This window comes from Rhinopithecus bieti, unplaced genomic scaffold (genome assembly GCF_001698545.2).
Source record: "Rhinopithecus bieti isolate Rb0 unplaced genomic scaffold, ASM169854v2 scaffold_74563, whole genome shotgun sequence".
In the NCBI taxonomy this organism is placed as follows: Eukaryota; Metazoa; Chordata; class Mammalia; order Primates; family Cercopithecidae; genus Rhinopithecus; species Rhinopithecus bieti.
Window position 1 is genome coordinate 959,410 of NW_016827726.1, and position 15,584 is coordinate 974,993.

The window sequence follows — 15,584 nt, forward strand, 5'->3', positions numbered from 1 at the left end:
CACCTCCACCCCCACCCCCCTTCCCGCGCAGGGATAGACCAAGGCTTCCCGCAGAACCGCTAAGGAGCGCCTCCTGGCGGCCCCGTCAAAATCCTCAACTGTTGGCAACCTGCTGGACCTCAGCACTCCCGCAGGCATATGGCAAAACATCCACACACACGCCTGCACGCACGCACTCATACGATGTCTAAGTCCAGAGTTGCACACACGGGGTCATACTTCCAACGCACACACCCTCATGCACTCGTTGACACGTTAAATTCAACCCAGCACACATGTCCTCAGGATCTACCATGTACCAGGAGATGTAGCCGATTCTGGGGACAGGAGAAATGAAACAAAATACTGGTCCTGTCCTGAGAGGAGCTCAGAGTGACCAGGAAGGGAAAAACAGACAAAGAGAGCACGTACTGGAGGCAAGCAATACTGCCCCAGAAAGTGCCACAGGTCTCCAAAGGGGAAGATGCCCTCACATCTTGCCAAGGAGATCCGGGAAACTGCATGGAGGGAGTGCTATTTGAGAGGGATCTTTGGAAATTAATGCTGCTGCTGATGATAATGATGACTGCAATGATGTTAGATAATATGTACCTACTCTGTGCCAACACTGGGCTGAGCACTTTATTTGCATCACTTCATTCAATGCTCACTACAAGCCTTGGGAATAGGTGGTGTTGTCTCCATTTCACAGATGAGAAAACATTGAGTCATTTGCTCAAGGTTACTTAGTAAGTGATGGAGCCAGGATGTGAACTGGCAGAGATGAGGGTAAGAGGTTCCAAGGCTGTGGGAATAGCATGCACAAATGCCCAGGCATTTTCAGAAAGAGTATCTGTTGGGAAATACTACATGCTGAAGTGGAGCCCTGTGCAAGAAGCAGAGCCCTGTACAAGAGGTGGCACACCAGCAGCAAGGAAGACAGATGGGTGCTAGACTGTGCAGGCCTTGAAGGTCAGCACAAGGACTCACATCAGTTTAACAAGGCCATGGGGAGCCATTGCAGGGTGTGTGTGAATGAGCAAATCTGCCCTTTAGGAAGATTAATTGGACGGCCATGTGGAGGCTGGATGAGAGCTGGGGGAGAGAGAGTTAGAGGTTATGGATAAATCCAGAATCTCTAGGTCCTGAACCAAGGCATTAGCAGCAGTCGGAGAATGGAGGGTGGGGATGCAGGCAGCATTGCAAAGCCACAGCATCTGGACTTCTCCCTGGAATTGTCCCTCGGCACCCCCATCCCAATCTTACTCACCAATTCCTTGTGTGATCTGTTATTCAGCTTCTACCTCCCTAGCCCAGCTGACTGTTGTGAGACCACTGCTGGGACTCCCTTGTTCCCTGCCACAGCCCCAGCACCCAGAACAATGTCTGGCAGAAAGTAGATACTCAAGGAATATTTGTAGTATGAGCAAGTGAGTGAGTGAATGAATGAATGAATGAGGAATTTGCTGTCTCTAGAGTTTTCAGTTGAGGTGATTGGGACAAGCCACGCTAGAGAAAAAGATGGGTGTGTGGGGAAAGCCAGGATGAGACTGATCTTTGGACAGATAGAATTTGAGATTCTCCATGTGACAACATCCAACAGAGTTAAATGTGCAGGTTTGGGGGAGGGAAGGCAGAGAGAGGGAGGCATCTGTGGCTAAAGAAGTGCACTAAACCAAAAGGGGTATATGAGATTCCCAAGGGAGACAGAGGAGCAGGAGAGGCAGGAAGGGAGAGTTCATTTGGAGAACATCTTCACTTTAAAGGAAAGGAAAGGAGTCAGCAAAGAAGAGAGAGAAGACCTATCTGAAAAGTAGGATGAACACCACAAGAGTGCTGTGTCATGGAATTCAGGAGGAGATTCCAGAAAGCTGAAAAAGGTGGGGGGAGGGAGTCAGCAGCAGCATGTGATGCAGCAGAGGGATGGAGGAGGAGGACGGCTGTGAAGACCCTCTTGGATCTGGCAATGGGAAGGCCTGTGGCGACTGATTATGGCAGTTTCAGGGTTCCTGCAGAGGCAGCAGAGCTCTGGTCTCACAGAGAGGTAGGGCTTGACTGGGAGGTGAAGACGTGGAGATACCACGTTGAAACCACTTCGTCACAAAGTGAGAGGGGTGAGATTAAGGGAAACACAGAATATAGGGAAGGAGTTAAAGAAGGGAGGGGATAAAAGCAACCTGTGGAGAGGAGATGGAAGATGTGAGGAAGAGGGAGTGATGAGGTATAAAGAGAGGGAATCCAGGGCACAGGTGGATGAATTGGCTTCAGCCAGAAGACGGCTTCTTCCTCAGGAGCTAGAAGGAAGGGAGGTTACTGAAGCTCCCACTCACTGACATTAATTGTTTTGATTATTACAACCACCATTTACTGAGCACCCAGCATGTGCAAACACATCCCATAGAGTATTTCTAAAATTTCAAAGTGGCATTATAATTCTCATTTTATAGAGAAGATCAAGTATCAGTGAAGCTAGGTCAATTACTATTGCACAGCTTAAAAAGCAGCAGATTCAAGATGTGAGTCAGGCATGCCTAACCTCAGAGCTCATACCCCTTATACTTTGGCCCTTGAAGTGGGGGAAAGTCACCTGCTGAGAGGGAGAAGGTAGTAGTAGTTTAGGCCTTGAGAAAAGGAGAATTCGTTAGGAGAGTGTAGACAGAGTGAACGGGAGACTGCTTAACAGCTCGGAGGTTCATCCTGGGATTGGGCAGCATGATTTTTGGGCACAGTTGGGAATTTCAGATAAAGAATCCCGGCAGGCTGAAGAAGAGCTATTAGAGCCACAGGAATGTAAGCATTGAGAAGACTCAGTGGTGAGCAGAGGTACTTTGTCAACTGGGGGAGGGGTGGCAGTGGTAAACAATGTCTGATTAATGCATACCTGCAAGCAGAGGTGGCTGGAGAAGGTGACAGTTTGGTGATACAGAAATGGCATGTTGAGTTTGAGTGGTGCCCACAGACATCCAGGAAAGGGTATCCAGGAGAAGGTAAATGTGTTTTTTTACTTATGTATTGCCTATTTCCCTACACATGTATGCATGTACACCCACACTCACATACACACATACATACCTCAGAATGTAATCTGCATGAGGTCAAGGCTTTGTCTGTCCTGTTTCCTGTAAATCCCCAGTGCCTAACACATTGACTGGCATAAAGTAGGTGCTCAATTAATACTTGCTGGATGAGTCAATATATAGGTCTAGGTGTCATCAGTTTCAGTGGTCATTAAAACCCCTAGAATGCATGAGTTCTCCCAGGGAAAGGTTAGAAAGAAAAAAGAGGCAGGGGCTGAGGTCAGAGTTTTGGGGGAAAAGCTTATGTAAGAGACAGGAGGAAGAAGAGGAGTCAGAAAACGCAAAGGAAGAGAAGAAAAGAGGAGAGGAGAGGAAACAGGGGAAGCAAGGACAGGAAAGAACTGAGTCACAGAACCAAGAGAGAAGGAGGTTTGGGGGTACAGTGGGGTTGTCAGCAGTTCAAATGCTGCAGACTGCTCCAACAGAGGCACAGGAGAAAGGGCCTGGAAGATCATCTGCTCCAGGAGACAGACACGTCAGAATCACCCAGCAAGTTAGGGATGAGGGTGCAACTAAAGCCTGGGTGCCCTGCCCACCAATTTGGAACATCTCAAATTAGAGCCATGCATCTCCCACTGCCACCTGGTAATTCCTTGAGCTCTATGTAAACACAGAGTAGGAACCCAAGAGTTCCTGAAATCACTTGATTATTAAATTGTTCATTTCCTGTTCTTAGAAATGAAGTTTTTTCACAATGTATTAAATCAAGCGAAAACATCTTGACTGAGCTGAGCAACCTTCAAACTCAGAATTTGGGGTTAGGCAGGTGGGTTCTCTTGCATTTCTTAGAAAGCATGGAAAGCCTGTTCCTTTTTGGCTTGTTCCACAAATATGTAGTCGGCAACGGCTGACATTTTATGAGCTCCTGCAACACCCCAGGCACTTGACTGGTATCATTCATTCTCCTTCAAACATCCATTCTAGGGCGGCCTTAATACTCCCCCATTTTGCAGGGAGCAAACTGAAGCTTGCCCAGGGACCCACAGCCAGTAAGTATAGCTGCCTGGATTTTGAACCAGGTGTGTCTGATGCCAAAGCCCCTGGGTTTTTTGTTTTGCTTTTTTTTTTTTTTTTTTTTTTTTTTCTGCTATATAATGACTTTCTCTTCCCAGAACAACCTATCAGATGAGATGGCCTGATCACGTAGATAAGCTCTTGGGCCCCATATCATGAAATAATCTCAGTCTACCGATATGACTTCTCATCTTGAGAGAAATGAAGAAAATCTGTCAAAGAACAACCAGTGACCCGGAACTCAGCCAGGTTGCAATATCCAGCCTTGAATCCAACAAGGTTGTAATATCTGCCGCCCTTTCCCAGGAACCTTTTTTCTTCCTTGCAAGGCTGTATGGGACAAAAGGCCTTGGGGAACAGGCCTGGCCTCCGCTTACCATGAAGCTGCTTCACACTTTGGATAGCTCACAGATGTCCCCTCTACACTTGAAAACAGATCTGTGTCTATTAAAGAACCAGTGGAACTGAATGGTTAAAATACAAAGAAACTCTCAAGTTAGAGCACTAGGGTTCAGCTTCTCAGGGATGTGGGGTGAAGATGGTAAGGAGGCCAAGGGGGAAGGCTCTTCCTCCCCCACCTCTACCATTGGAAGAGTTCCACTTTCACATATTTTGCATATTGAGATTCCCATTAAGATTTTATTTGGAGAACACTTCTGAGGCAAAAACAGAACAATAAAAAGTATAATAAAAACCGAAAGTCAGTGATTTAGGAAGAGGGGTAGGGTACTAATGTCTGCCAAGTGCCTGCAAGGCCTGTGCTAGGTAGTTTAAAAGCCCTAAGCCCCCAGGAGGTTATGTCTCCAACACTCCCATGTGAAATTCAAAATAAAATCGATATTAAGCTATAAAACATAAAAATTACATGTACACTACAATAAAAATAACTTATTTTCCATTTGTCTGATTTTCAAAGTCGGGATCTGTTTATCCAAGCTGGCTGCCCTCATTTGCTCAGCTGCCTCCGATTGGCTGCGGCAGTAACACGGGCTGGTCTTTTGATGGGCTGATCCAGTGGCCCAGGCTGGGCCCCCTCCAATCTCCGCCGGACCCCGGGGAAAGGTGGCATTGCCATTTCTCTCTGAGAGAGGAGGAAACTGGGGACTTGAGCAGGTTAGGGCCTTGCTGAAGTTTCCATGGCAAATAAGGAAATGACGGTAGCATTGGAACCCAGATCTGCCTGACTCCAAGTTCACAGCTCTTTCCAATGCTCCTGGCTTCAATCAAATCTGAACAATAGGGTCAAGATGAAGGGTTTAAAATAGGGACCAAACCGCTTTCAAAAAGCCATTTGGCAGCACCTACGTGTCTGCCCAGTAAATCGCTCTCTTCCCTCTCCTTTTTCCTCTAGCAGGGCATTGGGTCTTGACCTGAGTGATGGGTGCCTGGTGTCTGAACCAGGGTGAGGCTGCTGTCTGTCTAGCTCCACCGCCCCGCCTGCGCAGAGGCCTCTCCCATCTGACTCCCAATTCTCTTTTGCAGGTTGTCACGTCTTCCCGAGCCAGGCCAGCCAGGAGCGCTGCATGCAAATTCTGCCGTGGGCTAAGGCACGCTAACCAGAGCCGGCGGCATGGACTTCGTCATGAAGCAGGCCCTTGGAGGTGAGGTCCAGCGCCCCACCGCGCCTCCTCAGCGGGTCCGACCCTTGTGGGAGGGGGCTCGGCCCGCCCAGCCCCTCTCTCCCCAGCCCTGATCCCTGGCTGACCCCGCCCTCTCCCTCCCACCCCTTCCTCGTAGGGGCCACCAAGGACATGGGGAAGATGCTGGGGGGAGAAGAGGAGAAGGACCCGGACGCGCAGAAGAAGGAGGAGGAGCGGCAGGAGGCCCTGCGGCAGCAGGAGGAGGAGCGCAAGGCCAAGCACGCGCGCATGGAGGCGGAGCGGGAGAAGGTCCGGCAGCAGATCCGAGATAAGGTCAGCTCTGCCCGCCCGCCCTGGGGAGGGCCACTAGCGGGTAAAACCGGTTCAGCGAAAGTCCCTGCCCGGCCTCCCCTGGATCCCAGCTCTCACCTTCGCCCTAGCTCTCCCTGAGCCTCACTCTTCTCATCAGCAAAATGGGTGTCACAAGGACACCTCCCTCAAGGGATCCTTTTGGGGATTAAGAGAATGCGCGTAGTAGGTACTCCAAGAGGGTGGACCCTACGGTCCACCATTTAGTACTGCAGACCCTTGGGACCAAAAATGAGTGCAGTTCCGAATTGGGGAATGTTCGAAAAATACCACATTGTCCTAAGCACCCTGTGCTGTTAGGTGTCACTCCCAGCGGGTCTGGGGCTGCCACCCTACTCCAGACAGTCCAGTGCATGTCTGTTAGTGCTGTGCAATAAATAAAGGCTAGAAGTAGTCTTCCATTGGTTCAAGTCAGATTCGTCACCAAATTTGGCTCAAAATATATGAGCAAACGCCCCGTGTTCAGATCTTTGGGGATTTCAGCACAGCAGGAAGTTCTCATGGGCAGACGTTAATTTTAAAGGAAACCCCACGCATGGTCTCTCCCACTGAGGACCAGCCACCGTCCTACAGGGAAGACCCCTTATGCCCACTTTACGAATGAGAGAACTGAAGCTCGGGAAGTACTCCTGGCCACCTGGGCCAGTGCTGCATGATCGTGAGACTCCTGCTATCTCCTTGCCCACCCCGCTTCATGCGCGTCTCTGCCTTCCCCCTCCCCAGTATGGGCTGAAGAAGAAGGAGGAGAAGGAAGCAGAGGAGAAAGCGGCCCTCGAACAGCCCTGCGAGGGGAGCCTGACCCGGCCCAAGAAGGCCATCCCTGCGGGCTGCGGGGACGAGGAGGAGGAGGAAGAGGAGAGCATCCTGGACACGGTGCTCAAATACCTGCCCGGGCCGCTGCAGGACATGTTCAAGAAGTAACCAGGCCTCCTGCCCCAGCCCACTCCACCTGTTACTACTTCTTTTTGGTTCTTTCTTTTCTTTTTATTAGGTTAAGTCTCAATTCTGAAGGGGAAAACCTCAGTTGGCCTCTGCCCCCCTTCCCCAGCCAGGGGCTTCTCCCCCTCAGCTCTCCCTCACACCTCCCTTCATTCCAGGGTATCCACCTGCACCCCACTCCCAAGTAGCTTGAAAAAGGGAAGACAGTCTTTCCCCAGCGGGGGTGGGGGGGGCGCTGAACCCAGGGCCAAAGGCACTGGGAGCCCCCTCAGGAAGCCTAAGGTCGTGCTAGTGTGGTGACCCCTATACGTTCCTTCATGCTCCCCACTGCCAGGAGGACCACTGTCCCCAGTCAGCCAAAGTAATGACACATTCCAGCCCTGCCCAGCATGCTGACCTTTAGCCTCCAACCCTCAGTGGGCCCCCAGGTCAGGGCAGGGGCACTGAGTGGCCTGGCTCTGAGGAAGGGAGTCAGGGGAAGCCTGTCCCGGGAAAGCCCAGGCTGAGAGACCCCGGGTCTGGCCATGCTGGGATCTGGGCAGGAGGCTGGGGCTCTCCTTCTTCCATCTCCTTGGTGACACCCAGCCCAGGGGCACCCCCTTCTCCAGCCCCCACCTGGAGAGACATGGCCCCTGCCAAGCTGGTCCCTCCAAATGGATCCTTTGTGGACTTTAGCTCATCTGTGGAGGAGCCCCAGGTAGGGAAGCCCCTTGTTCCTCACCCCCACCCCACTTAGGTCCTGGGCCCCCACTGCCAGGCTGGGCCCAGCTTGCTCAGCCAAGGGGCCGCCCAGGCCCCCAGAAAACACTTGGAGCCATCGGGCAGCGATGGTCTGTGCCGTGGGGAACACCCTCATTGGTGTGGCCAAGCTGCCCCCATTCTTATCCAACCCTCTACCCACCCTGTCCTGTCCATGCGCTTCCAGGGCCCCATGGTCCTCAGGAGGACCCTTCCTGGCCAAATCCCCAAGCCTTTGGTGAGAAGCCAATTCCCGCTTGACAGAAGGCACCATCCATTCATCTCACTGGCCAAGGACAAACTCTCCTCTGGCATGTCTGGGACTGGCATTTGTCCCCCACTCAAATTATCACAGCTTTCTGCTCAGTCAGTTGTGTGGGGATGGTGAGGGAAGAGGGGTCCAATGAGGGAGGAAACTGTATCCATGCATGCATGATAGTGTGTGGCAGAGACTGCGTCAGAGATTGCGTGTTCAGAGATCATATGCATATGTGTAAGCGGCCCTAGAGCGTTTTTGTGTGTGTCTTGAAGATTGTGTGTGTTAGTAGTTGTTATAATCTATGTGTTACAGATTGTGTGTTTTAGCCTTGTGCTATTGTTTTGTGATTGATTGAGGTGGTGTATTTGGGTTGAAATTGTGTCATGTGTCTGTGCTATCCATCTCGTGTTTAGAGGCTGTATATGTTAGCTTGTGTAAGAATGTGTTTTCAAAATAGCGTGTGTATTGGGAGTGATGGGTTTGTGTTAGGTGTTGTAGAAGCGTGTGTTTGAGAGAATTGAGAGATATTTGAAGGCTTGTGTGTGCATGTTTGGGGGTCTGAAAAGACAGTTACGTGCATGGATGTGTGCTTGGGGAGAAAGAATGTGGGTAAGATGTCCCCTCCCAGCCCTGAGACCACTGGTCACAGTTGGCCACTTCCAATAGGAGACCTTGTCCTTGGCCTCCCACCCTTGGGGGGTTCCTGCCTGAGGTCCTCAGAATCCCACTGCGACAGACCTAGGCAGTGCCCCAGGAAGCCATGCTGGGCCCCCACCAGGGCCTATCCCAAAAGCAGGGGCCAGGGAGGGGGCGACTTGCCTGCCCCTGAAGCCCCTGTTCCCACTGGCCCCAGTTTGCATTCTGCAGGTTTTCCATTTTAGTGGATTCTGCTTTTATTTCAGAGACAGACATGTGTCTTCTCTGTCCGTTTCCAATAGGTAAAGCCATATCAGTTAGACTGCAATACTTTAAACACGAGACAAAACAATCCATATGTTTAGGGAACCAGAAAAGTCCCCTGGTCTGTCCCTTCCTTGGGGAGCAGGGCCTCGGCAGCTCCAGCTCCCTGGACTTACCTTCCTCCCTGCACCCCCGCCCCCTCCTTGTGCCCCTGTGTCCAGCCCCCCGGGGGCCTGTGTCTGTGCCTGTGTCTGTGATGGGGAGCCACCTCGCACCCCTGTTGTCTGCTTGTCTCTTTGCGTCTGTTATCCTGGGCAGGATGGTCATTCTCAAGAATCCTGGGGTCCTGGGCCAGAGACAAGCAGGGCCCAGTCCAGGGGCCCCAGGCCTCCCCAGTCCCTGTGTGTGAGCCCCGCTTGGACACAAGTGTTCAGAGGTGCCCCTCCGCCAGTTGACAGGAACCTTCAAACCTCGATGGTGATGCCAGGACACAGAGAGGACCAGATAGGTAGCAGAGACCAAGGCGCAGGGCACTTCAGATGAGCAGGAGAACCCAGTCAAACCAGATATTCCAGGTGGGCTGGAGGGACCCCAGACCCTCAGAGGGCTGCCCTGGTGGTCTCCACAGTGCAGTCCCTCTGTATTCCCAGAGAGGGATCAGGGCTTTCAGGCCCACCCTGATGCCTGCCCTCCAGGATGGCTGGTTTAGTCTGGGTCCATGCCCCAGACCCCTCTATCTGCTCTGGGACAGCAGGACTTGCGGTTTCCTGGGGGTGGGTATGGGGGAAAATTTCTGCCTGGCACACACCTGGCTCCAACTACTGCCAAGTGATCACTCTTAGGCCCAGGGGAACACAATGACTGTTATTACTGACGCAGACCTGGCTGTGGAGAGCAGCTAATGTGTGGCCCAGAGAGCATGTCTGTGTGGCACACGTAGTGCATAGAATACGTGAGAGTTGCTCTAGCAGGGGTGGGATCCTCACAGGATCCCCTGGGAGGTGAAGTGTGCGTGACCCACTGGGTGGGAGAGGAATGAGTGTGCACACATAAATGGGGCAGTGTGCATGCAACACATTTAGGGGAGGAGTGGCCCCAGAATTCAGCACACACAAGGGAGAGGACCCCCAGATAGGAAAATAGGAAGGAGCAATCATTTGTAGATGGGTGAAAAAAGAATGAGGTGCAAGGGAGCGTGCACCAGGTGAGGTGAGCGTGTGTGCTCTTGGGGAAGGGCCCAGGCTCCCGTGCCTGGGAGGCGCTGCCAGAGAGAAGGAAAAAGGCAGCTGCAGATCGCCCTGGGCTGGGCACCGGCGACGGGTCAGGACGGGTCAGGATCTCCAAACATGGACGTCCTCCCCTCCAAATCCAGAAGCTCCCAAAAGGTGTCCTTAACAGCAAGGCTGTGCGGGGTACTCCTCCAGACGGAATCAGGAAGTGGAGACGCCATCCCAGGTGTGTGAGAGAGAGAACGAAAAAGAGACAGCAGTATTGCAGCCCAGAGCCCCTGTCAGGGGACAGCTGGTGGGCAAAGCAGCCAGCCCACAGCCTTGTGGCTAGAGTGCAGTGCGGTGGGCCCCAGCTCCAAGAGCCCAGCACCCAGCTGGCAGGGTTGCCCATCCCCGCTGGCCACCTGTTCCATCCTCTAGGGTTCCACAGGCCCCTGACCGCACAGGGAGGCTGAGGTCAGCCTGGGCTCCCAGGCTTGAGGACATGCCTCCCACCAAATGTCCCCTGCTCCAGTCTCACTCCTGTCACCCCACGCTCTTCACTGGGGAGAGAATGGGAGGTGCTCGTGCTGGCCCTGGGTGGGAGCGGGGAGTCCTGGTAAGACCCAGGTGAGATCGACCATCCTGCTCGCGCGGGGGAACCCCTTTCCCACATTTGTGCTGTGTCATTGTTGCTCTGCTTCCTTTCAATGTGTCAGTGCCTGGGGGGAGGGGAGGAGCACCCCCTCAGCCCCCCTGAACCTGACCAAAAGCCATGGCTGTTGCTCCCTCCTTTGTATGATGCAAATGCTGAGATGTACAAAATCAACCATGACAACAAAGAAAAAGACCTTGTACAGCAGCTCTCTGTCTCTCTGTCCTCTTCTGTCCATCGGCACCACCAGGAACAAACAGGGGCACCGACTCACCAGGGCGGAGGCAACCCACAAAGCTCAAGAGGCCCCAGAAAATCTTCAGTTTTACCCTGACTTCTAGCCAGGACCCCATGGAAAGGACTCCAGAAATCAACCGCGGCCAGAGTTGGGACTGGGCTCAGGGTTCCAGGATCTCTCTGCCTCCCTGCCTTCCAGAATCAATTCTTCAGCCCCAGGGACTGAGTGGTCCCTGTGGACCCCCTACACACAACATCCCTGACCACCCTTTCCCCCAGGACCCTCAGGGTGCTGCTTCCTGAGAATGCTGCCAAGTCACACAGTGGGCAGCGGCCTGTCCTCAATTCATTCCCCGAACACTGAGGGAGACCTGCTCCCCGCAGGCCACGTGCAGGAGGCTGGGGTCCCAAAGAAAGGACACCACTCAGCATTCCTCCTGGACACAGCCACTTCCCATGCCTTGGTGAGGAGTCAGGACCATTCCAGAACCCCCTCCGCCCTTACCCTCACCCTAATACCCTGCCTTAAGTTAGGTCCCACTCCTCTCAGCTTGGGTGGGCCCTTCCCATAGCCACACAATGGTCTCCCAGCCCCCACCCCTCTCCTTCCATGCACCCTCTCCCGCCACCCTGCCCCTGCCTGCAAGGCGCATCCAAAATGCAGACTTCACTATGTCACTCCCTGCCCAGAGCCCTCCAAAGGCCAATAGGAAGGCATCTGCCTATAGGATAACATGCAAATTGTCCAAATGGCCCTGTGTGATGTGGTCTCAACCTGCTGATCAGAACCCACACCCACCTCTGTGCTCCAAGTGCCCCAGTCCCCCATCCATACCGTCTTCTTGGCGTTTGCATATTCTGCCCCCAGTGCCTGAGATAGATGGTGCCCTTACCCTCCCTGGTGCTCCCGGGAGCTTGGAGCTCCCTCAAGCTCCAACTCAAACATCACTTCCTCTCTGAAGCCCACCCTGACCCAGCCCGTCCCCCTGACCAGAGCAGAGGCTCTCATTGCACTCGCAGCCACAGAGCATCATGTCTGAGTGTTCAGACAGCGCTGGATGTGTTTACGGCTCTGTCACCCAGCAGAGTGATCTTGAACAAGCCACTTAACCCCTCTGAGTGTTTGCTTATAAGTGAAATGGGATGATAAGCATTGCTCCAATCTCTACACTTGTTGTGAAGAGTAAATGGGGTCCTGCACATGCTATGAGCACCACATGGCAAGCATTCAGTGAATGGAGCTTTGCAAATTCTGTTGAAAGAGATGTCGCTGCACCTGTCTCCCTCACTAACTTGGGAGCTTTATAAAGGCAGGGCTGGCCTGTGCTCTGATCCCTCCCCAGCACCCAGCATAGGGTCTCGCCCACAGTGTGTTGCCAGGGACCCCAGTGCTGATTCAGGGCCCAAGATATCTATCTCTGCACCTTCTACATGACAGCCACAGTCACTCTTCTTTTGGCTCTTTGTACTTACTAGGCAATGTGGGGAGGGGTGCAGACCCTGATCCCCCACCTACTATGTCCTGACATCACCCTCCTGCCTGTTCTCCCAGATCTGCCCATACCCCTGGCTTAGTGCACTGTGGGTAGCAGGGTCCCTGGACTCTGAGTCAGAGGGAGCTCAGTGTGCAATGGGAGGCTGTGCTAGTGATGGATGGCTACATAACAAATTATTACAAACTTAGCGGCTTAAAACAACACATGTGTATTTTCTCCATTTCTGTGGGTTAGGAGGCCCGGCACAGCTTACCAGAGTCCTCTGCTTCAGGACCTCTCACAGGGCTGCAGTCAAGGTGCAGGCCAGGGCTGGGGTCTCATCAGAAGGCTCAGCTGGTCACAACTCACTTCCAAGCTCACGTGATTATTGGCAGGCTTCTGTTCCTGTTGGATTGGGGGCTTCAGTTCTTGGCTGACTGTTGGCTGGAGGCCATCCCCTGGCCCTTGCCATGTGGGCCTCTCCACAGGGGCTGCTCACAATAGGGCAGCTTGCTTCACCAAAGCATGCAAGCCACAAAGGCAACAGAGAGAGTCTGCTAGCAAGATGTAAGCCATGTTGTTACATAAGCTAACCATGGAGGTGACCCCCCTGTCACCCTTGCCATCTTCTATTGACTAGAGATAAGTCACAGGACTCACCCACACTCACAGGCAGGGGACTACACAGGGTGTGAATATCAGGACAGGGGATTACTGGGGGCATCTTAGAGGCTGCCCACTGTAGAGACTGAGGCAAACTTCCCCTTTCCTACAAAGTACTAGAGTAGAGCAGGGCCTTGGAGGAGCCAGAGCTCCAAACCTCTTCAGCCACAGTGTCCCAGGTAGCAGAGGAAATGTCTCAGAGCTGGAGCAGCGGCCAGTGGCAGGCTCTCCTGGAGCCTCTGCAAGACTAAGGTCATTCCCAGAGCTCCCAGGCTGGGCTCTGAGGGCCTTCCAAGGGTGGAGACTGGAGAGAAAGAGAACAAAAGGGCTTGTGACTTCCCTGGGAGTCTATCTGTGTGCTCTGCCCAGCACCCCAGGCACTGTCCTCCTAAGACCCAGGGCCCACCTCCAGAAACAACCCAGCCTGGGACACTTGGATACTTACCCTTGGCTTCCCTCTCCTCTCTGCTCAGTGGATCATAAGGTCAGTAAATGCCAGTATCCTCTCATTTTCAGTCCTGAATGTCTTCTCCTAAGAGTCTTAATCCTCTCCGGTAAAATGAGTATTCACTGGGCTTCTACCATGTGCTAGACACCAAGAATACCAATCACACAGCCCTCCCTCCAGGAACCTACGTGCTGAAGGAGGAGATAATGGAGAAACAGAACAGCTGCCCACCACAGCATGAGCAGTGCCACCGGTGAACCTGGGATCATGGTGCAGGCTCCCTGGAGGGGTTTACATCTGAGATGAGTCTTCAATGAGGAGGAATCAGCCTGGTGGAGAAGGAGGGCACATCCAGGAGAGGGACTGGCATGAACAAAGGCACGGAGCAGACAAAAGTAGTTTAACCTGAGCAGTGGGAGTGGGGGAGGGAGAAACAGAGGGTATCTGTGTGAATTCATTGAGGTCTCTGTGAAAGGCTGAGAGGCCAGGGACTTCAACTCGGGTGCCAGGAGGTGGAGCTTGGACTCTACCTGCAGACAATGGGAAGTCACTGAAGGGTACAGAGCAGAGGTATGATCTGATCAGATGTGCAAATTGAGGAAGATCAGCTGGGGCTGTGAGGAAGGTGAACCCCAAAATGTAGCCATGTCTTGACTATTGACTTCACTACAGGATCAAAGCATAGGAAATCAAGAAACCTGGGATGGGAAGGGGATTTCAAGTCAAATCCATCCTCCCATGCAATTCAGGAAAACCTCCTGTGCCACCTTAGGCAGAGGGCACGCTCCTGCTTACATTCCCTCAGTGTTGGGAAGCTCGTTCTAGGCAGACAGCTCCCCTCTTTCTCCTAAACCAAAAGCTGCCAGGAAGCAGGGGGTTAATGAAGCCTCCTCCAGCATCTCTTTAATTGACTGCAAAATCCTGCTTCCAGACCACTCACTTAGCACTTGTAATTAATTGGGGCTTCTTGCCTGATCTGAGAGATGATGCGATACCCCCTGAGGACAATGTTTTCTCAGCTGGGATTCTCCAGCTGGAGACGACACTACACACCCAGCCTCTCCACAGGCACTGGCCTGCGTATGAATGCAGGCTCCAGCCCTTCCCCTCTGGGTGAGCTCAGGCAGGGCACTTCCCCATGGGAGCACAGAGCCAGCACATTGCACAGACTCAGTGGGTGGGTCAGAGCTGGTGTCACCGTCTCCGTGGGCTCCAGACCCAGGGCATCCACTCTATCCTGGGGCAGGACCAGGGGTCTTCAGCTCTTGGCCACATCAACTCCAGGCTGCTCTCATTGTGAGAGGCGCTTGGCATGGCCCTGTCTGCATGAGGGTCAAGACAGCCCATGTCAAAGTACGTAAGATGGGGGAGAAAAACGGAGGGCAAGGGAGCCCTTACTTACCAACCATCTGCTGTATGCCACAAACGGGGGCTGATTGCTTTAAAGCCTCCTGCTCTCCTCATCCCGACAGGAATCTGTGAAGTCAGTATTCTCCCCACTTTACACATGAGAAAGCTGAGGCTCATAGGTAAAAGCATGAAATGAGAATGGGCACAGGCTTTGCACTTAGACAAACCTGGCTTTCAATCCTGATTCCTTCCATCTGACCCTGGGCAAGTGCCTCAACAGCCCTGAACCTGGGTTTTACCTATTTTTTAAAAATTATTATGTATTATAAACATACCTAATAATACATAATAAAAATTACTATATATACTAATGCCCACCATGACCACCAGGGTCATTGAGGGAATTAAATAATGCCCACAGATCCCCTAGCACAGTGCCAGGCACATAGCAGGTACCTAAAAAATGACAGTGACTGGGCGTGGTGGCTCACACCTGTAATCTTAGCACTTTGGGAGGCTGAGGCAGGTGGATCACCTGAGGTCAGGAGTTCGAGACCAGCCTGCACAACATGGCGAGACCCTGTCTCTACTAAAAATACAAAATTATCCAGGCGTGGTGGCACATGCCTGTAATCCCAGCTACTTGGGAGGCTGAGGCAGGAGAATAGCTTGAACCCAGAAGGTAGAGGTTGC

The 15,584-nt window shown here is 52.7% G+C and overlaps 1 protein-coding gene across 3 annotated transcripts in view; it reads left to right on the top strand.

Annotated features, from left to right (window-relative positions):
* CPLX2 (complexin 2) overlaps positions 1–10,925 on the top strand; it is an 88,475-nt gene extending 77,550 nt beyond the window's left edge. For all 3 annotated transcript variants that reach the window (XM_017864098.1, XM_017864097.1, XM_017864099.1), the window contains 3 exons: positions 5,553–5,671; positions 5,808–5,983; positions 6,743–10,925. In XM_017864098.1, coding sequence (XP_017719587.1) covers positions 5,641–5,671; positions 5,808–5,983; positions 6,743–6,940 — 405 coding nt within the window. In that variant the 5' untranslated portion in view covers positions 5,553–5,640 and the 3' untranslated portion in view covers positions 6,941–10,925. The remainder of the gene's footprint in view (positions 1–5,552; positions 5,672–5,807; positions 5,984–6,742) is intronic.
* The last annotated feature ends 4,659 nt before the right edge of the window (positions 10,926–15,584 follow it).